The sequence below is a fragment of the Clupea harengus genome, chromosome 5 (assembly GCF_900700415.2).
Source record: "Clupea harengus chromosome 5, Ch_v2.0.2, whole genome shotgun sequence".
Lineage (NCBI taxonomy): Eukaryota > Metazoa > Chordata > Actinopteri > Clupeiformes > Clupeidae > Clupea > Clupea harengus.
This window is the reverse complement of record NC_045156.1, coordinates 30,168,230-30,190,284: the sequence shown is the minus strand read 5'-3', so window position 1 is coordinate 30,190,284 and position 22,055 is coordinate 30,168,230. Positions and strand designations below refer to the sequence as shown.

Here is a 22,055-nt window from a genome sequence, read left to right as displayed (position 1 = left end):
TCATAAAATGTAACGAGTAACAACACATATTGTAGAAATGTAGCGGAGTAAAAGTATAGATAATAGCAAAAAAATGTAATGGAGTAAAAGTAAAAAGTATGCACTATTATTTTTACTTAAGTAAATTACACATACGTAAAAATGTACTTAAGTACAGTAACGAAGTAAAAATACTTCGTTACATTCTACCACTGGGCAATGGTTTATACTGGACTAAATAAAAAAATACAAGAACTTAAAACAAAAAGTGAAACTTTAGTTTGTTACTTTGTTTGTCACAGTGGTTGCGTAATATTCTAAAATATCTAAATAAATAGAAAGATTGGGACGAATGTGATAAGCATATAAATTAGATGCAACTTGTGTCCACTAGATGGCAGGATTCATTACAGTTTTTTTTATGTCATGCTTTTACAAATGCACTACTACTTCTTTTACACTCCCATGACACCAGTTACTAGCATGAATAGCAAAACCTTCATACTTTAACTTTTGCAAGTTTTCTTCACACAAGTTCTTGGGAAGTGTTATGAGGAGCTCTGTGTAAAGAGTCAGGAGCTTTGTAGAAAACTACTAATGATCTTTATAGTTTGTATTGCATCTTTCTTGTAAAAGTATTTGTTGTTGATAGTTTCCTCATACTGAAGCTTTAAAGAACCCTGAAGAAGAAAGCATTTATTAAAAATAGGTTTATATCCCACTGATTATGTTGAGATTTCAACAAGGAGAAGATGTATGTCATCAAGTTGTTGTGAGCTCACTGTTTCTCTGCTGTTTCACCTCAGAAGTCCATTTGACCTTCCCATCATCAATCCTCAATCCTCTCCTGCTGTGCCTTCATCGTTTTTCATTTCCCCCTCTCCTGGAACTACTGTAATCAGAAGCAAATCCGCTGCCCTCTTGCTCTCCGTTTCATTTCTCTTTATGGATAGCCACCACCACTGCTTTGGCCTCCGCAGGCCCCTTCATAGTCTTTACAGCAGTTTTCATCATTTCAATCAATGCTAATGCTAATGCTAATAAAATCACCTGTTGTTATTGTTGGTGGCCTAATATCAGCTCAATGTATTAAGTTCAGGACTGTTGTGTTTTACTTCGGAATTTCTGTTTAAAATGTCACGCAGTCTGCCTTCATGTTTGTTGGTGGTGCTCAGCCTGTGGTGTTTCATTTGTTTGCGGCTGAGCCACCAAAGTGAAAGAGAACAGGAGAAAGGATGGACAAACAGGCACAAGCAAATGGATACATTTGAGGCTCCAAATTCAAACGACCTCAGCTTTTCTCTCCTGGAGCTCAAAGATTAACCTTCAAATGCAAAGTCAGCCAGCTTTCCCCAGTGGGTGTGCAGTGTGCAGTAATCTGAGGTTTTCACCTGCTTCTCTCAAGGGAAGGAGGGGTTGAGAAGGGTACATGAGATAATACCCTAGAATAAAGTATGAGGCTCTATTGCATTCACATACAGTTTGACAGGCAGGCAAGCGTAAGATGCATGAATGAATCCACAGATTCACACTCACCTGAGGTAGTTAGCATAACTAAGGTAGATCAGTTTGGGAGCTATTTTTGTGTTACTGTTATCTTTATGCATGAAAGCACTGAGCCACTTTGTTTTTCTCAAGCAGATGTGTGCATTCACACCACACCACCCACTGATGCCAGTTAAGCCTCGAGCTCAGTGCGTGTTGGCTGCCTTCCTCCGGTCTTATGAGTAGTGCAGTAGAGAACACAGGCGCAGTCCCACACAGAGTGGGGTGTTACACGGGACAGAATTACAGAGACAATCAGAACAGAAACTGCTCCGTGGTGATCAGGGTACTGATTCATTACATGTTGGTGAAGTTATTCTTAGGTTGACACAATTGTTCAAATGGGCATTAGACATGGATGGTTTCAGCCTGCGCTCTGGGAATCCTAAAACAAACTGCTGTTGCTATATCAGAACCAGACTCAAAATGAGATGTATCAGGTCTATACAGTATGTCTTTCAAACGAGTATGTTTTGTCTTCTGTGCAATCAACAAGCTGCACTACAAAGCATTTATTTTGAAATGAATGAATTGATTATAGTCGACAACAGTCACCTAACAACACATGGCTGTAGAACATTGTGAACAGTGTTAATGTACTGCGTTGATGAGTGCAATGAAGCAGACATTAGCATTTTTACACCCATATGCACTCAGAGTGGGGTAATCTCCCTGAAACAACAGCAGATGTCTATGGACCTAGAGTCTAATAAGGAGTTCAAGATGAAGGTCCTTTGATCTTATGTTGCAATGGATTAGTTAAAACACCTCCTTTTAAAACTATTTAAAATTAGGGTTAGGCAAGAAAAGCAGATCCAAGGTCATCATATGTCTATAAACCAGTTTTAGCATTCATAGAGGTCATCTGTGTTCCTAGATTTCTTGTGCTACTGCTACTTCTAATGTTCAGTCTATTCATTGAAATTCTTAAAAAGGCGACAAACCCTCAATTTTAGGGTCAGGTTAAACTTTCTTCCTTTTGGATTTTTTGACCATCATTTCACACTCACCTTCTGAGTGTGCACTGATAGTAAGAGAATGGATGACCTCGATAAAACTGTCAATGAAAACAACACGTATCTTTGAATGCAAAGTAATGTATTACCTTATCCAGGGTTTGAGAGGATACAAATCTGTAGGGTTATGTGTTTGGAGCAAACCAATATCCCAAACACAATTTAAGCATGCAAATTACTCTTTAGGTCTGATATGACAGCAGAGGACATCTGTTTAGAACTGCACAAGAGCCTTGTCTAATAGTCCAGGCTAAGTAGCGTTTTACGACAGACTAATTGTAAAATATTTTTTTTCAGCATAAATCATTTCTATGAGGTGTCAAGAACAACATACTAAAAGTCCTAAGAAATCCTAGTTGAGGAAATATGTTTAATTCTCATCAATTTGTCATATGTGTGCTAATAATGCCAGGCAACAATACACCCCAAAAATGTATTTTTTTCCCTTACTCCTATCAAAATGAAACTTTACACAATGAAAGTATGTCCTAATTTGCATAGGCAGAAACACCATTCATATGTATGACAAATACATCGGCCCAATCTTCATCCAATCATCCTACTGCCAATGGGAGATGGCAATGCTGCTTTTAGACTGGCCTCTAACCTGAAAACTGCCTGGCTTGGTAGTACCTGCCAGGGCTATGGTTGTTTCTGCCTATGAAAATTATGACATATTCAATAAGTGTGGAGCTCATGTGCATATTCAAATTAATTTCAAAAGAAACTTGTAATACAAAAAAAGTTACTTTTCATGTGTAAAGTTTCATTTTGATAGGAGTAAAGGGGAAAAAATGTTTTGGGTGTATTGTTGCCTGCAATTATTGGCACACATCTCGGATTGATGAATTAAACATATTTCCTCAACTAGGATTTCTTAGGACTTTTAGTATGTTGTTCTTGACACCTCATAGAAATGATCTATGCTAAAAAAAAATATTTTACAATTAGTTCTATTTTTGGCTCCAAAATGAGTTACTTTGCCTGGACTAAAAAGCAGCACTGGATAAAACCCTTCTCTGATTTGACTGTCTTCTTGTGTAATATAAAATGCAGGCAAATCTAAAGAAAAGGATCAACTAACTTTAATTGGTATAAAATACTCACTAGAACACAAAGCCCATTTAATGACAACCCATGGATTTTAATATGGTGGGGAAATTCCTTTCCAGTCAAGATGTCATTGTATAGATTGAAATAGATCACTTATTCAATTTGTTGAAGAGAATTGTATGTATTGTTCATATTGTGATAGATACCAAAGAAGACACTACAAAATATACAAACAACATATCTTTGGCCCTGCTCTTCAACCCAACATAAGGTCCTCATCCTGATTCAGCTTTGAAATGCGGTCTCAAAACCCATTTTCCTAAGTGATGTTAAGTTTTGATGGTGTTCCTGTGTGCTTTTATACTTTTATGGATCTTTATATTCAGTTCTGATTCTTGCTGCTCGCACTTTATCCTCTTTGAACATTATACTCTGGCCTGTTTCATTGTGTTTATACATTTAGTTTTTCTTGCACTTTGTCTTCATAATTGTATCTTTTATTTTGAATTTCAAACCTATCACCTTTCCCTCATGAGGCCTGCTAAACAAATGCATAAATAAGGTTAGATATATAAGTTTATATTATATGGACATAGTAAACACACATCATTTGCAGCAAGCTACATGAAGTTAAACACTGAAGAAATAAGATGAACATGAACTGACAAATGTGTCCCAATTCCCTTCTTAAATTCCCTATCCACACTAGGTTTGTTTTCCAGCCAAGATGGACGTCTGGACTCTAAAAGAACACAGCAGGGAATGTTGTGGTCAATTAGCTTCATGAAACCGAAGGGAAGTGCAAGCCAAGTGTCTGCGTTCACACATGGCCACATTTGATGCATTTCTCTAGAAAATACAAGAGAAGTACAACATAACTGTGTGGCCAGCTTTCAACACATACAGAACCCTTGCTGAAGTATTCATTCCAGTTACTTTCACTCCAGTATTGGGAACAATCAGGATCTTGACACGTTGTGAAACAGATAATTAACACTAAAAACATACCACTGAATTTGCTTCAGTAAGACAGGCTTATTAAAACGCTCGAGTCAGGAAAAGACACCTTGAAAATAACCAGTTGGGTAGATGTCCAAATGAGCATAATAAGAAAGTGGAGGTAGCAGCACACCACCCAGATGATTTGTACAAGAAGACTTCCCTCAAAACTAAGCATCCAAGGAAGACATTAGCTGATGAGAGAAGCCATCACTGTCCAGCCATCAAAAAATCTATTAAGTTCACTGGCTGGAACCTAATTGCAGGTGTTGGCATCCACAGTCTTCAAACAGCTCGCTCCTCCGCGTCCCCAAAACAAAGCTCCGCACCATGGGCGACCGGGCCTTTTGCTCGGCAGCGCCACGCTTATGGAACAGCCTCCCTGACCACCTAAGGGCAACGCAGACGCTGGACTCCTTTAAAGCTGGACTAAAAACATTTTTACTCAGGAAGGCATTTCTGGCCTTGTGTTAAATCATTTGTTAAAATGTTAAAAAGTTTTCTATTATGCTTATGTTAATTCATTTTTATTTTATTGTATTATTATAGTTAGTTTTTAATATGTTGGCACTCTGAGATTCTTTTGAATGAAGAGTGCATTACAAATAAAATAAATTATTATTATTATTACAATCAAAAAGCTCTTCACAAAATTGGTCTCACTGGGAGGCAGGCAAAATAGAACCATGATGTCATGAAGGAGCAACCCAATGCCAGCACGCCCCAGGTTCAGGTAACTTGTGTGTCCCGACTGTCAATGCAGAGTTCGATTGTAACGTTCCCGAGGCGTTTGAGGGAGAACATTCGGGGCAAATCAACTGTGGCGCACTGGCACTCGGACACTCCATCATGACAATGCTAACACTCACAGCTAATGTTAACGCATACAACACTAGTTATGAACAAGCTGTTTTTGCAGACTAAATTAACCATAGATGCATCAGCTTTGCCAGATCAAATCTCACTTCATGATGGTTTGCAGACTGGAAGCAACCAAATGAACACACAAGGCTATGCCTACATGTTTACCATTGGAGACCTAGCACCAACTTCTGCATATCCAGATCATTTGAGCAGCTATTCCTTTTATGTAAACGATCAGCTTTTCGATTGTTTCATTTCAAATGTTATTAGCCCAACCCACGTTCATACACTTCATTCAAGTCTGTCAATTTCCTGTAAATATGGAAAAATTAAGACCTGATCTCCACAACATTACTTTAGGGTAGACTTGTGCAGGCCAGATTGACATGCCCAAGAGAAAGATCTGGGGAAACTGAACAAACTATTAGGGCCAGCAGAAGAAAAATGTATTCAGCATATAGATTACTACATTTTTGCTTTGATCACAATAAACCAAGCAGTGATGGCATTGCCTTGAACAGTAAGCATATTTTGGGGGGTGGGGGGGATTAGGTGGGAAAATACATCACACCAACCCTTTAACACTGTGCATTGTTACGAAGGCGCTATATACACGTTTAAAAACCTGAATAAATATAAAACTTGAAACATGGCTGTGGGGATCAAAACTTTATTGTATTCAAGGGCAACTTATGATCTTGGTCTCTCCTTTTTGCCTTTGTATAAGGCCAGGAGTGACACATTGGCAACTTTCACCACCTTGAAGCGTACACCAGGGATATCACCAACGGCATGGCCCTTACGACCAAATCCTGCCACAAGAACTTCGTCATTCTCCTAAACACAATGACAATAGTGAGATAAGCTTTAACATTACAGACTTCAAAATGTCAACATCTTAACATGGCATTTAAGAAACAACATTCCTATACTTTGGGAAAAGGATTACTGTTTATTCCCAAACTGACACGAGAATTAGACATTAACTCACCTCAATGAAGTTCAAGCAACCATCATTAGGAACGAAAGCAGTGATCTTCTTGCCGTTCTTGATCAGCTGGACCCTGACACACTTTCGGATAGCAGAGTTGGGCTGCTTAGCTTCAACACCACTGTGAAGAGGGAAATACGTTAGTTCTGACACTGCCTAATTCTTAAATTGCCTTTATTAATATGTACAAACTAACAGCATGTACATCCTCACTTACACTTTCTCAAGGACAATGCCTTTGGCATGGGAAGCTCCTCCAAAGGGATTGGCCTTCAGAGCGGTACCCAAATGGGCCTTCTTGTACTGCTTGTCGTGCCATTTCTGTTCACGGCGATGATTACGCAGCTTCCTGGCAGTACGCAGACCACGACACTTGCCTGTGAACATGGGAAACACAACATCCCTTATTGTCAGAAGATGCTTAATGTGGCAACCGGCCGCTATTCAAACACACTATCGTTAACGGCAGGGCCCTTCACGAGACAGAAGTCAATACGCTCTTAGTATTCGCTCATGTATTGTTAAGTATTAATAAAGAAAGTATTAATAAAGAAACTACTCATTATAGCGGTCACATTAACTGCCCTGATAAGAATCAAATCGCGTGAACCAGAGAAAAAAGCTATAAACGACTAACACTAACTAACGACAATACCTGTAAATAATGCTATGCTAGCAAGCTAATAGCATAGCAAATGCATTAATCATGGTCAAGTCTCAAAATGCATTCATGTTCAATTAAACATTTAACAAATGTCATGCAGTGCTTGCCATTATTTAAAGAAAACCCTGACAAGACTACCAGGGTAGGGAAAGTATCAGATAAACGACACTTGGTTATCGCCCGTTAAAGCCAACCGGTGGCGTGGCCGAGCTCCACGTTGTGAAAACTTTGTTTAAAAAAACCCTTTAAAATACAGACCTTCTCGGCCTAGCTTTGGATTATATAGCAATTGGTGCTCATAAGGTGTATTTTTATCGTTCGAAGCGGAATGAAACGATACATAACGCTCCAATAACAACACATTTGCAAAAAAAGCTGCTTACCCATGTTAGCAGATTACGAGCCCTCGCTGGAAAGGAAGTTCCTAGGTTTCCCAGCGCAAATGTCTTCTTTCAGGGCCTGAAGGTGTCTTACGATATGCCTTATTAGAATAGCTTTTTCCTAGCAACAATGCAGGGTGGGCATACTTTATTGAGAGGTAAAATTATAATACATAATTTATACATTTGTAGTATTATGCGTTTGGTACAATTACTATATAACACCATCAAAAAAACATTAAATTCTGTGACAAAACTTAAAAGAGGTAGGACCCAGTCAGCCCTAGTCAGTACATGGTTAGGTATACTTTGTGGCGCCTGCACTAAAAAGGAAAAAGGTGCGAATTGTCTGGTTTACTCTTGTTATTTTTTTCAATTAAGGGAAGATACACTATACACTATTGTGGATTTTTTTTGTCGAGAGCTTTTGCCTAGTTGCGCTTATGCATTCCGCACAGCATTACATTAGTTATGTGGTGGGCTAGCTATAATTATCTAGTGGTAGTTGTCCCAGTGTTTTTTTCTATCTATTTTCAAATGTAGAATACGAACATGCCTGAAAATAACTCAACATACAACATCTTACATGAACAATAGTTGAGAATTATTATTAGCAGGTAGGTCTATTGTAGAAATTGGCGTAGCCTAAATAAACATCACGTATTGGCGCCCACTCAAATTAATTTTAAGACTACTGAAGATACACCACATCACTGTGAAATGCCTGTTACAATGATCTGAAAACTACATTACATCACATGAACAGGAAAACAAGTAGGCTAATTCAGCTAATTCTGCTCCTTCGTTTGAATGACATGGCGAGGAAAGCAGTTCTGCTACCTAGACTACTAATTGTTGTCTGGAGCCTTGCCTAAACTACAAACAAAAACACCTGATAGAAATATTAATATGCAAGTACTCATTTTACAGACAAACTCATCTTTAACAATTTCACTCAGCTATTCAATAATTCACAGTTGCATTCATGGTTAAATGTGGACTATATGAGAGGATAGAAAATTAATGGCATTTTACATTTACATTTACATTTAGTCATTTAGCAGACGCTTTTGTCCAAAGTGACGTACAAGGGAGAGAATAGTCAAGCTACGAGCAATAGAACCTGGTGTAACAATAAATAAATACTACTTTACATAAGAAATATAACAAAATGAAATAAAAAGAAAAAAAGAAGTGCAGAAATGTAACTGCTATAATTGCAAGTTACGCACTAGTCGAAGTGCCAGTTAGGACGGGAAGTGCTCTCTGAAGAGTTGGGTCTTCAAAAGCTTCTTAAGGTAGAGAGGGACGCCCCTGCTCTGGCAGTGCTGGGTAGTTCATTCCACCAACGTGGAACTACAAAATGAGAATAGTCTGGACTGCCGTACTTGCACAGACGGCAGTGCCAAACGACGCTCACTAGAAGAGCGCAGCATCCTGGGTGTAACATTTGCCCTTACAAGAGCATTTAGGTAGGTGGAGAAGAACCATCAAGCACTCTGTAGGCAAGCATAAGTGACTTGAACTTAATGCGAGCAGCTACAGGCAGCCAGTGGAGGTCAATGAGTAGCGGGGTGATGTGTGCATTTTACATTTCTAACCTGTTCCAAACATCATTCATGAGGTTTGTTCTTGAACATCTTTTACTAAAAGTACAGGGACATGCATTTTGTTCCAGGTGGGTGTTGTTAGCTGTAGCTGTCCATGCAAGCTAACTAACCCAACATGAAATTTATGACTGACTGCAGCTTTTGACCAGACAACTGACCTCTGCAATCTATACACACCTATAGCCTACTCATATGGAAACTAGGACATTGTGCAATGGTCGTTATAGCCTACATACAGGGTAACATCAAGCATATGCACAGTGCTGAAGCAGCCCCATTCATTCATTCTCAATACACCCATCTTAGGATGAAAGCAAAATGTTCTACCAATGTTTTACTTCTGAAGGCCTGCTTGTCTAAATAGGCTATACACTACTCCAATGTGCAGGAAGCCTGCTTGTCTAAATAGGCTATACACTACTCAGCCTGTTTTAGCAGCTCTCGTGCAGGTGGACCATGGATCACGGACCTCCTCACCAGAAGACCACAGTACGTGAGTCTGCAGGGCAGCCTGTCGGATGTGCTGGTGAGCAGCACCGGTGTCGGCCCCCCCCCCCCCCAGGGAGGGAACTGTGTTGTCACCTTTCCTGTTCACTCTCTACACCTCCGACATTCCGCTTCAATTCGAGTACGTGCTACCTACAGAAGTTCTCCGATGACTCCTCCATCGACGACAACGAGGCAGAGTACAGAGCTTTGGTAGAGAGTTTTGTAGGGTGGTGTGACACCAATCACCTAGTGGACTACCGGCTCAGCAAGAAGAAGAGGCCCCCAACTCCTAACTGGATAATCTGGAGGCGGTTGCGGAGGAGAGAACGTGGAGGAAGCTGGACTATTTAAAAAAAAAAAAAGTTTATCTATCTATCTATCTATCTACTCCAATGTTCAGAAGACCTGCTTGTCTAAATAGGCTATACAGTACTCAAGTGTTCTAAATAGGCTATACAGTACTCCAGTGTTCTAAATAGGCTATACAGTACTCCAGTGTTCTAAATAGGCTATAAACTACTCCAGTGTTCTAAATAGGCTATACACTACTCCAGTGTTCTAAATAGGCTATACACTACTCCACTGTTCTAAATAGGCTATACACTACTCCAGTGTTCTAAATAGGCTATACACTACTCAAGTGTTCTAAATAGGCCACTACTCCAGTGTTCTAAATAGGCTATACACTACTCAAGTGTTCTAAATAGGCTATACAGTACTCAAGTGTTCTAAATAGGCTATACAGTACTCCAGTGTTCTAAATAGGCTATACACTACTCAAGTGTTCTAAATAGGCCACTACTCCAGTGTTCTAAATAGGCTATACACTACTCAAGTGTTCTAAATAGGCTATACAGTACTCAAGTGTTCTAAATAGGCACAGTACTCAAGTGTTCTAAATAGGCACAGTACTCAAGTGTTATTAAAGACACCATTGTAATTGATTTGATTGTAAGGTGGGCTAGACCCTTTTTCTATATTTCAATTCATAGTTAAAAAATGGCCAAAACTAAAAAGGTTTCAGAAAAAGGTGTCCACTACTGAGTGTTGTGTACGGGTGATTGTACAAACTGCACCCTTAAATGTGTTTTTTGAGCTGAAAACTAACTTATATGACTGTGCTGGGATGACACATCAATGCCGGTGTTAATATTAACAACATTTGTATTTTTATTAAAAATTTGCATTTTAAAGGTTGTGTTGTGTCTGATTTGTAGGGTTGTGATACAGAAAACACTCATCTTTTCTGATCTGAATACAACTCTTTGTTCTTGGTTCGTTGTTCTTCAAAACTTCAGAAGTCTGGCAAGTGCGGTGTGGAGCAAAAAAGGTTAATTTTGCCAGTGTAATACCAACAGCATAAACCTGAGCAAGTCGCAAGACTATACTGATTTAACAGTCTTGCATTCTTTTTTATACATCTGAAGACACCCTTGTGTCACTATAAATCACTTTATAGTGGCTGAGCCACCTGCATCAAACATACTGTAAGTCACCCCTAGTAGGAACTGTGCCCAGTTCAGCACAAGAAAGTGTACAGTGAAACCGGGTGGGATTACCAGGCCGGTGTATAGTTACTCCCCACACACTGTGCCTAGACTTGATACATATTTAAACATAGAATGCACATAATGTAATTCATATTCAGTGTAACTCATTTTGTAGTAGTATAGTAGTTATATGATAGCTACAATCTGGTGAATAAAATAAATCACAGGTTTTAGGCGCTAGAGCTGTAAGGTTAAGTCTCATAAGAAACGATGGGTTGTGAGTTAAGTGTTGTCTGTAACCATGGATACCACTCTAGAGTCCCTCGTGTTGCCTGGCAAGTAACACCATGTAGTCCATCCTTTTTTTTGTTGCTTTAGCATATTGGTAGCAACATCTTTATTATCACGAGACAATACAACAGTTTGTGACAAAAGACCGACTGATAACTAAATTGTAACTCACTAAACCGTCTGTCTAGGTTTTCTACTGGCGTTGTTTCGCTCACACCTTATTTTCGCAGACAACCCATTCTTTTTTTCCATAGGGATTTTTTCGTTGGAATCAGGAAGTGTTAAAATGCTAACACTAAAAACTACAAACTTCCGGTTGACTCCCATACTCTATTAGGTGATATTTCAGCACCTGTTTAGGTGGACCCTTAGATTGGTATATGGCACGCACGTGCTTGTTTGGGAAACACATGTAAAAAAAATCAACAAACGTTCATAGAATCACTCGTAGCCACTCATAGTTATTGGTTAACTCGGCCCAGATGTGACCACCTGAAACCTAGGCTACATGAAACGTCTGTGAATCAAGGCACATAGGTATTGGCTATCACAAGTCAGTGTGGACGCCTAAGTATCTATCAATTCAAGAAACTCCCATGAGCTGATTCCTGTCATCGCGATTAGGCATTATTGCTTGATAACTTTATTTTCTAGTCCCCCTGTTCCTAATTTATGAGCTCTAAATGTCACCCAGAAATGTGCTGAAATAAATCTAGGTCATGCAAGCCACAACATAAAGATTGTAGGCTGCTGTAGTCAACGAATACCTTAGGCTTGGAGGTCTGATCAAGGAAGTCCCTGTTTGAGTAAAGTAGTGCTAATCGTTGTTTAGGGCTCTAAAAAAAACAAGCATCTTTTATATCTCTGCTAGTGCATGAGAATGTGTGTCTGTGCATGTTCATGAAAGGGTGTGACCGCTGATGTACGATTATCTTCTTTCTGAATGTTTATTGGCTGTTGCCCATGCCAATCTCGGCGTCAGGGCTCTTGGCCATTACCGAAGAAGATTATGAAGCAGTCATCATCTGTAGCAGTAGGCTATCATCTGCCCGTCTCCATGGCACAACAAAGGATCTTAACGTGTTTTATTTTATTTTTGTTTATTTTCTTAAGTCTTGCATCGTCGTATGATAAAGTGCCTGCCATAGTGCAGAGGAGGTAGGTGGAGCTGTTAAGCTGTCTTTGTTGGAGGATCGAGGTTGGGATGCTGTAGCCTTAACGTCTGTAAATTGTGTGACTGCAGTGGAGACCTGTGAGAAACAGGCGATTTATCATAAACCCGTTGCACATTGTATTGTATCCTATGCTGGAATTTGTAATTATTTAATTCCTTTGACTAATGTAGTAGCACTTTATACATCTGCAATGAAATTGAACTAGGTTCTGTCAGTGAAACCTAAGAGAAAAATCTATTGGGGTTGGCCAGTCGGAATCAGTTTACAAGGCAAATCCATACATGCTGTAAAGGGACTGACGAGAGCAGAGGTTTACCATTCGTTTGGAAACACGTTCTCTTTGTGCACTTCTATATAGAAAAAGGCACAGTAGGATTAAAAGCCGACTGGATCTCATCACATTGAGGGGATGCCGCCACACACTGACATGGAATATCACAGAGACACATTGCATTGTTTTTACCTGTACATTTTGTATTATACAGTATAGCACTTGCATGCTAGTGGATTATTTTAGTAGTATCATAAGTAAACAAGTGTACCAAAGGATTAGAGCATTATGTATTATAAATGTACTCTAAATTATGTCTACATGTCATACATTTGAAATGGTTGCCATGTAAACCTGAGGAGATGAAAGAAAATATCTGACCCCCACTGCTCAGAACAAAAGGAACTCTACATTTGTAACTAAGCAGACACCATCTCAATCTTTTATATTGTTGTAAAAGAATGTCGAAGAATATCATCATTTGGCTACCTCATGAGCTACATAAGGTTTGAGATTACAGAGATCCTGACACCTGATACAAATTCAAAGGCAGATTGTTAATCCTTTCACCCTGTAGATGGTGCCTTGTAAATCAAACATAAATTTGAACTTTCAATCATTCCATTTTTACAGTGAAGCTTCTCATATGCACATTCAGAGATTATGGGTAAAACGGTAAGACGACTGGCACGAAGAGAAACATTGAATTTAGCCGACATTAGCCTGAGTCTACTCGATTGTCCTCAATGCCTTATGGAGTATATTCTCACAAGAATGAATGTAGGCCTATATACAAATGATAACCAATGGTAGTTTTGGAATATATCTTGAACATATACCTTGAACATATATCTTGCGCTTTGTTTTGTGGTGGTCTGCTGTAACACTAGACATGCTTTAACCACTTCCATTTGAAATGATGGAGATATGATCCAACATAACTGTCCAGTGTTATTTTGTACTTTGCATGTGCCTATACTACACTAGCCCGGTTGCCCCTTTTCATGATGGCTATGTATCTGTTCAGAAAACAAGACCATGCTAACAACAAGACAAAAATGTAATGTTCTACTACAAAATGACACATTGAAAATGAAGAGGGTTCTGAAAGATTTCTCTATATGTCAAATAAAATCAATATTAAAAGTGATGGTAAAAAGAAGACTGGGCTTTCCGCTGCTTGAAATCCTATTATTGGTTTCACTCCAGCAAGTGTGTTTAGGTACTTCCTGAACCCTAATGTTTGCATCTCAAGAGGTAGTGATTTCCAGCCCAAACTGCTCCACTCTGACCACGAGGGTCTCTTCTAAAGGGCCTTTGATGGCACAGGTGATGCTGTGCCTGGATTCCCATCTGCTGACTTATTTGTCACAGCATTAAAAGGAGAATTTTTATAAAAAATGTCTTTCTAATTGGCAGCATATTGCCTCAAGGACAGCCGGCTGTTTAGTCTGTCTGATTTCACGCCTCCACAGATGGGGGCCGGCTCTCTGCATGTAGGGCAGCATGAGCTTTAAGTCTTATATTAACAGATTTGTTGTTGGTGATTCAGTGAGGTGCGGAGCGGAGCAAAGAACACTTACACTTCAGAATCTGTCCCTTTGAGCACCCTGACGGCCATGCATTGCATGCTGAGCGAGGTCAGCCAGTGGACTTGTCTGATTATGTCATTGTGCCGCCCCACTCCAACACTGGCGCCACATGTTCAGGTGCAACGACAGCCAGCCCTGAGCTGATCCGCACGCACTGGCAGCCATATTCACCAGGAAGGGGGATGGGGATTTGTGTTTTTATCTGGAACATCCTCATCAGTCTAGGAGATTTTTTTTTTCTCTGATGGCTGCATTTCTGCTTGAGTAAGATGTTTTTGGATGTGTTGTGTAGGTTGTGTTGCCAAGTGGGCTCCGTGGTGAAAGAAATGATAACTCAGTGTTTTGGTCCATTATGTAACAGTGGCATCTCCTGCCAATGTTGCAGTTCGGCTGTCTAATATTAGGTTATGAAACGGCCCTTTTCTGTCTTTGATTCGAATCACATCAGGAGCTTTAGGTAATACAATTTCATCATTTATTGAGATAGCTCTCTGTGTAATGGTAGCGTCAGTTTTTGAACATAATAGCATCAGATGTTCTTTATTGAGCTGACAGTGGCAAGTTAAATCGAACAAATCGAGCAAATATAGTGTTCCTCACTGTTCTGAAAAAGGTGAGGTGAGCCCAACACGAATAAGCAGGGCATGTGCACTATAGCATAAAGGCAGGTCAGGCATGCTGCATAGTTAACCCACTGCTCTGATTCTATGACCTGGTCCACTAAACCCCCTTCTCTTCCTCATCCTCCTGTTAGTCCACTAAACCCCCCTTCTCTTCCTCATCCTCATCTTCCTCATCCTCCTGTTAGTCCACTAAACCCCCTCCTCTTCCTCATCCTCCTCTTCCTCATCCTCCTGTTAGTCCACTAAACCCCTTCTCTTCCTCATCCTGTTAGTCCACTAACCCCTTCTCTTCCTCATCCTCGCTGTTAGTCCACTAAACCCCTTCTCTTCCTCATCCTCCTGTTAGTCCACTAAACCCCTTCTCTTCCTCATCCTCCTGTTAGTCCACTAAACCCCCTTCTCTTCCTCATCCTCATCTTCCTCATCCTCCTGTTAGTCCACTAAACCCCCTTCTCTTCCTCATCCTCCTCTTCCTCATCCTCCTGTTAGTCCACTAAACCCCCTTCTCTTCCTCATCCTCCTGTTAGTCCACTAAACCCCCTTCTCTTCCTCATCGTCCTCTTCCTCATCCTCCTGTTAGTCCACTAAACCCCCTTCTCTTCCTCTTCCTCCTGTTAGTCCACTAAACCCCCTTCTCTTCCTCTTCCTCCTGTTAGTCCACTAAACCCCCTTCTCTTCCTCATCCTCCTGTTAGTCCACTAAACCCCCCTCTCTTCCTCATCCTCCTCTTCCTCTTCCTCCTGTTAGTCCACTAACCCCCCTCTCTTCCTCATCCTCCCTCCTGCTTCCTCTACTCTACTCCGCTGTTGAGGCAGGTAGGCAAGCCTCCTCCAGCCAGCCTGAAATCCTGCCGGCACTGGCTAGTGCCAAAGGTCCGGCAGTCTCTTAATCATGTCTTAGAATCTCCCAGCTAAGCCCATTTGATCTGGCATTATGGCAGTGATTAGATCTTTAAACAGTTCGCCTTAGGATAATCCAGGTCTCTGTTGAGGAAGTCACAGTGACAGCAGCAGAATGACCCGTTGGGGAATGATGGGGGAAATAATCGTGGCCAGAATTTGTTTTCCTGTTGTTTTTTCATTGCCTGTGAAAAGAAATAACATTCAGCTCTACACGTTACCTAATATGTGACCTTGGCTTCACCGTTGGTCCATCAGCACCGAATACATCTAAAATGCTATCTTCTTTACTAGTGCATTACAAACTGCCTGAAACCAGATGGACAACATGGATTTGGTCAAACATATGATTAACCATGAGTTCTCTGTAGTGTTCAGAGCGTAGCAAATCCTTCAGAAGACATGTACTTTTTTTTTTCATTCTTTGTTGTATCTAATGTTTGCATCATTTTCTCCTTCCATTTTTTCCTACAGTTTGGATGCCTCCTCAGCTCCAACCAGCAGTGTCAGAAATGGTAAGCTCATTTGAGACTAGAATGTTGTACATGAACCTGTATTTGACCACATATGATATGAGTTACAGTATGATAAAGTTGATGTATTCACAAAATAGCAAAACAATATAGCACAGAGTTTAAGGCACACAGATTGGCGATGTTAACTTAAACACACACTTTATTTCAAAATGAACATGTCACATTTGATATAACATTATTCACATCCAGAGGAATACATATCTTATTCATTGTTGATGAGTATGACTATGGTCCTTCAAATGTCAACAGTGGTTATCGTGTGTAGAGAGCTAGAGAATTTCCACCACTTTAGTTTACAAAAAAGGAAACAATATACTGTGAAGGAAACAATAATGTTGAGGAGGTACTGCAAATGATACAGCCTACACTAATACCATAAAGCAGCCTTCCCAACCATGCTGTAGTATTGGCAAACATGATACAGCCTTCACTAATACCATAAAGCAGCCTTCCCAACCATGCTGTAGTTTTGGCAAAAGTGGTTTGTCGAAGGATGCCGCTCATCATGCAGCCACAGAACTGTTCTCAGATGGTGTTGTCAAAATGAATTCATCTGTTCAAGTGATTTTAGTGTGTTAATTACTGTTGCCCCAGATGGAGAGGCCAGCCAGAGTTCCAGTGCCTCTACGGGGGAGAGCACATCACTCCCAGATGAAAAGCCACTCCACAATGTCCCGGAGGTGTGTTCAGTCATGAGCTTCACAATAGGTTCACACCTAAAATGACCCAGAACACATGTTTTATCACAGCAAGAAACTTAATGCCAGACATTTCATATTATCTTGGTGGGCCAGCATAATACTGACAAATGACTTCTACCTATTATCAAAATGTTTACTGATCTCTGTTGGGGGGGGGTGGGTGTTTCTCTTCAGGCGCATGGATGGCGGTTATACTCACCTCTGCGCTCCAAACGGAAGCTGCTACAGGCCCCTGGTTCTCTCCTGCCCTACTCACCTCTGAATGTGGTGTACAATGACAGGATGTGTATCCTCTTCAGGGCTCGCAAGCTGGCCATCAGGTACAAGAATCACACTCTGGTGGACCTCACCGAGCGAGCCTTTGGCCCAGAGGCACAAGTGGACACCAAAGGGTCCCTCTGCAGCAAAGACAAAGCCACGTGAGTCCTGCCCCTGCCAAATATCTGACCAGACAAGACCGAGGAGGTATTAGTATTATTGTAGACAGGGGTTGTTTTTCTAGTTCAGTCCCCTTGGCATCAGCCTCCCTTTGTTACATAAAGTCATTTCACCTCATTTAAAATGGATTCCTATGAATTGTGAATTAAACATTTACAGTGATTGACATTTATGTAACAGATTTGAGATTATAACAGATAACAGAAACCATAGTAAAACCACTGGATCAGCATAGTTTCTTAATAATGATCAAAAATTGACATTGAGTTTTATGGGTGGGTTTACAAGAAACCTTTCCTGGGGCCAGGCAATCATTGCAAATGTATTAGAAAATAATATTCTCAAAAACTACTCTAAAAATGAGGGGAATATTGTTCATTCTGCGATTCAATCTAATTTTACATATATATTCCTGTGTACAACTGATATTATTGGTATGTCCTTCTATCCTGTCATCATGACTCATCACTCGCACACTCATGTATTCCCCTGTGTTGTTTGGCAGGCTCAACATGCGCTTCGGAGATGTGGAGGACCTGAGGGGGTTAGCCATCAGGTGTGTGTCTCTGCCTCTTTTTAGGCATATAGAAAGGCTCAGTGTGCTTCAATGCTATGTTATTATCTGGGAAATCCTATCATCATGCTTATTGCATATGGATGTTTTGTTCTTTCATCTAGACTGCAGATGTCCAACACATTTTACGAATCAGCCGGGCAGAACTGGTTCACCCTAGATAGTGTCCACATCCACTACAACTGGACACATGAAGCCACCTTCAACGCCACCGATGTCTATGCCCCTTCCATTAACTCGTACCATTGCCAACATGTCAGCAGCCTACAGAAATATGACACCCTCCTGGTGCCAAGCTCTCTCACTGATAATGCTGCAAACTGGCACGTCACATTCACTGACTTTCAGGTGTGTATTACAGTACAGTTTTTCTAACTGCAGATAGCCCTCAAAAGAGACCAAGCCCTCAAAATGTTTGAGTTTCCTACTGGGAGACTGCGACGGTGAGCCGTGGTACTTTGTAAGGCGCAGTGAGAGAGGCCTGTCTGGCACACAGCTTACCTGTCACTTGACATAGCCTCTCACCCATGTGCCTGTTTCGTTTCTATAATTCTTGCCTTCTTCACATACACAAGAAAAGTAACGAAAACATAGACATTTCATTTCAGCATGTTGTTGCTATTTTAGTTAGGATTGTGATGACACAACAATTTAGGCTAAGCAGAAACTAGCACATAACATGTGCAACTAAAAGTGTAATTAAAATGTTTTCCAAGGCTGAACACAGTAGACACACACAGATAGGAGCATGAAAATAACCAAATAACAGATGTTTAAGTAGTCAACGGAGTCAAGTGGAAAGCCTATGTTTTAACACACTCCTCAATGTCTTTGTTTGAACCAACAGATTCAAGCTTTCAATGTCCTCTCCAACAAGTTTGCCTCTGCCAGTGACTGTGCCACATTCTTCACTCCAGCCATCCTGATGGGCCTGATCACCTCCCTGATCCTGCTGTTAGTCCTGGCCTACGCACTGCACATGGTGGTGCACCTCAAGCACATCGACCGCTACGAAGAGCACAAGACCACTGTCTACTTCCCCCGTAGTACAGAAGCGGAATGCACAGAGAAGAACAATTTGTAGGAGCACAAGGTTCCTCGTCTCCACTCCCGACTTGACCAACTGAAACTCCCTGACGCCCTCGGAGAGACAGGCAGCTCTGTGATGTCTGAGAAGCCTCTGGCTGACGTGACTCTAGATATAAGCTTCTTCTCCTGCACTGAAAAGAGGGGCCACAGAGTTCGGGACTATTCGTGTATAGTGCTGAGGTGTGAGTGGGCCGATTCTAATTGGACTCTTTCACAATATCTTCCAGTGGATAGAGACAGTGTTGGAAGGCACCTGCCACTTTTAATAATAAACAAACGTCCTAATGATTGAAGAGGGAAGAAAGAATGACCTATGACCAGCTAAATAAAGCATATAAGCTTTTGGATAAAATTCAAAATGAAATTAGCACAAAAATGTATTTATCCTGCACTTCAAAGATCAGTATTAGCACAACATATATGGTGGTTAGGCTACAACCAGTTTATTTTAAAAAGCCAATTATATTTGATTTAGGAGTAAACAAGAAACAGGTAAGTTGCTTTGTTTAAATGTTTGCCCTTCATGTGCTCCGTCTATAAGAATGACAATGTATTCTTGATATCACAGCATATCTTTTTTATTTCTGGGTAAATCAAATTATAATAATTGTTACATCATAAAATTATTACTTCACGGTAAGCTGTTTTGACTATAAAAATGGCCTGTACATACTTTGGGTGCAAATCCTAAAGGTTTAACCCTTTCATTCCTTCAGTGGTTTGCAGCTTATACATGCCATATCATTCAGTCTGTCACCGGTTCCTTATTGGGAAGGTGTGTTTTTAAATAACTGTCTTATGAGAATTTGTGAAACTTGTACCTTGATTCTGGTTTTGTAAGTTGCTATTATGTTTTTGTTTTTGTTTTTCATAATGATGTGTATCGTTTTAAGACGAGCCACGGACAGTTTTCGACTGCAAATGCTATTTAGAAGACGTTAAGATCTAAACAAAGTCCTTTTAAGCCATTTAATCTGCAACTCATTGAATGCACAAAGCTAATGCAAGCAACATCAACAGCTTACTGTTGTGTAGTGTCATGCAGCATGCCGGTGGCTAGAAACAGACATAATACCACAATAACCAGATGATTAGCATTGTGCAATGTATATTGGCAATAATCATACTGTACAAAGGGATACATTTTTCTTGAGCAAGTGTATGTATTTTTGTTTTTTTGAAGGGGGTGGAATAAAATCAGCTATTGGCTCAGACTTTTTCAGAAATATCATTGGAAATTACATTTTCGAAAATTAGGCCTACCCTGGAAGTTTTGAAGTTGACCTACATCTCTATAGACATCCAAGATAAATCAAGATGTATCAGATTTTAGATTTGATCATGTGGAACTGCTATTACATTTGTAATCAAACCACCAAATGTTTGTTAGCAAGACTGGAACAAGCATCCATTGCCCTTTAAATGACACGGTTCAGCCTATACATTTTCCATACATTTTTAGTGTTTTAACATTAAAGCAACGTTATGTAGGTTTTTACCACTAGTCAAAATCTCCATAATGTCTCTTTAAGAAAGTGCAGACAAATGTTTGACAGGCATGCTGTAGGTTATTTAAATTATTTAAATGTTTCTTTTTACCTCCTTGGGTATCAGAGCCCTGCGGATGTAGCCTGCTGTATATGTCAAGGAGTCAACATTTTGGACACCACTTTGGTCAGTATAACATGGCCACGCAAAGAGCAGCTAGCTTAAGGACTTTACTAAATGTGCTGGACTGGGTTAGCTGCTTCTGCTCCTGAAATGATCAGTGTTAGCTATTAGTTGATGGTGGAATTGACCGTTCACAGAACAGACTCAGGCGCTCCCCCTAGTGGCACTCTCCAGCAGTTAGAGTAAGGTGCAAATGCATTGACTAGTCACAGAAAACATTGACTGGTTACGGAAGGCCTTACCGGGAGCATTGGCCAGTCACGAAACAGAGTCTGGACCTTGGTGCCAGTGGCATTAATCGGTCACGGAGGCCATGCTGGATGCCTGCAGCAAAAGCTGAATGTCACCCTTGCTGGTATTTTCAATGGGAAATAACAGGTTGGACAGATGAGATAACATTAAATATTACACAACATGTATTTACAGATTTTGATAGCAACAAGCACAGCCATTGGCTGGACTGTTTACCATCAGGGACTGAGTGCAAATTCTTCTTCATCAAGAATTACACTCTGGTTATGTGTTAATGCAATCAATTTATCTTGGATATCCTCAAAGTTAAAGCAACATTATGTAACAATTTTACTTTCAAATTACAGCTTTGAAAATCATTTTGGTGGTACACTGACTTGTAATACAGAGAATGGCATCTCTGCCACTGCCACAGCACGCCTGGTGCACCTGGTATTGCACTATATTTTGGGGTACAGGGCACGAGACCTACATAATGCTTTATGACACCATCTCACACAATAACAACTACACCCATCTGCTAGCTATAAGAGGAAGCTAGCGCAGGGTTTGTTGTATGGACATTGTGGCAGAGGCGATGAAGAAACCGAGGAAGACGTTGTCGACGGAAGCGAGGAAGAGAAAAAGAGAGAGTAACCCAACAAGACACCTAAAAAGGGTCAGTCTCGGACTAGCTTTTACTCCTTCACAAGAGCTAAAAGTTACAAAGTTCTTTCTGTAGGACTTGTCAGTAATAACTTATTAGCGGTCTTGCTATGCCTTGTGTTGCGCTTGCTTGATGTTTGGCTGTAGGAAAGTTGTCGACTCGATAGTTTTTCATCATAACCATCCCTGCCAATGTTATTTATGAATGAATGCAACAT

General features: G+C 40.4%; 2 protein-coding genes across 2 annotated transcripts; one reads left to right on the top strand and one right to left on the bottom strand.

Annotated features, from left to right (window-relative positions):
* Window positions 1-6,110: 6,110 nt before the first annotated feature.
* Window positions 6,111-7,601, bottom strand: rps23 (ribosomal protein S23). Its single transcript, XM_012832771.2, has 4 exons — window positions 7,495-7,601; window positions 6,665-6,824; window positions 6,448-6,568; window positions 6,111-6,293 (listed from the first exon to the last, which is right to left on the bottom strand). Exons 1-4 carry the CDS (start codon window positions 7,496-7,498, stop codon window positions 6,147-6,149), a joined length of 432 nt encoding a protein of 143 aa, XP_012688225.1. The 5' UTR covers window positions 7,499-7,601; the 3' UTR covers window positions 6,111-6,146.
* A 4,736-nt stretch (window positions 7,602-12,337) lies between these two features.
* On the top strand, window positions 12,338-20,483 carry atp6ap1la (ATPase H+ transporting accessory protein 1 like a). The gene is made up of 7 exons (XM_031568509.2): window positions 12,338-12,529; window positions 16,406-16,446; window positions 17,062-17,147; window positions 17,343-17,587; window positions 18,112-18,162; window positions 18,285-18,528; window positions 19,028-20,483. The coding sequence occupies exons 1-7, from the start codon at window positions 12,381-12,383 to the stop codon at window positions 19,262-19,264; spliced, it is 1,053 nt and encodes a 350-aa protein (XP_031424369.1). The 5' UTR covers window positions 12,338-12,380; the 3' UTR covers window positions 19,265-20,483.
* Window positions 20,484-22,055: the final 1,572 nt, after the last annotated feature.

Excerpts from the sequence above, each read along its gene's own strand:
- rps23 (XM_012832771.2), bottom strand. Across the intron at positions 6,569-6,664 it reads GGCATTGTCCTTGAGAAAGT|TGGTGTTGAAGCTAAGCAGC; the intron begins GTAAGTGAGGAT and ends CCCTCTTCACAG. Across the intron at positions 6,294-6,447 it reads GTTGCTTGAACTTCATTGAG|GAGAATGACGAAGTTCTTGT; the intron begins GTGAGTTAATGT and ends CATTGTGTTTAG.
- atp6ap1la (XM_031568509.2), top strand. The coding sequence starts at position 12,381 with ATGAAGCAGTCATCATCTGTAGCAGTAGGCTATCATCTGCCCGTCTCC. Across the intron at positions 12,530-16,405 it reads CCTGCCATAGTGCAGAGGAG|TTTGGATGCCTCCTCAGCTC; the intron begins GTAGGTGGAGCT and ends TTTTTCCTACAG. Across the intron at positions 18,529-19,027 it reads TCACATTCACTGACTTTCAG|ATTCAAGCTTTCAATGTCCT; the intron begins GTGTGTATTACA and ends TTGAACCAACAG.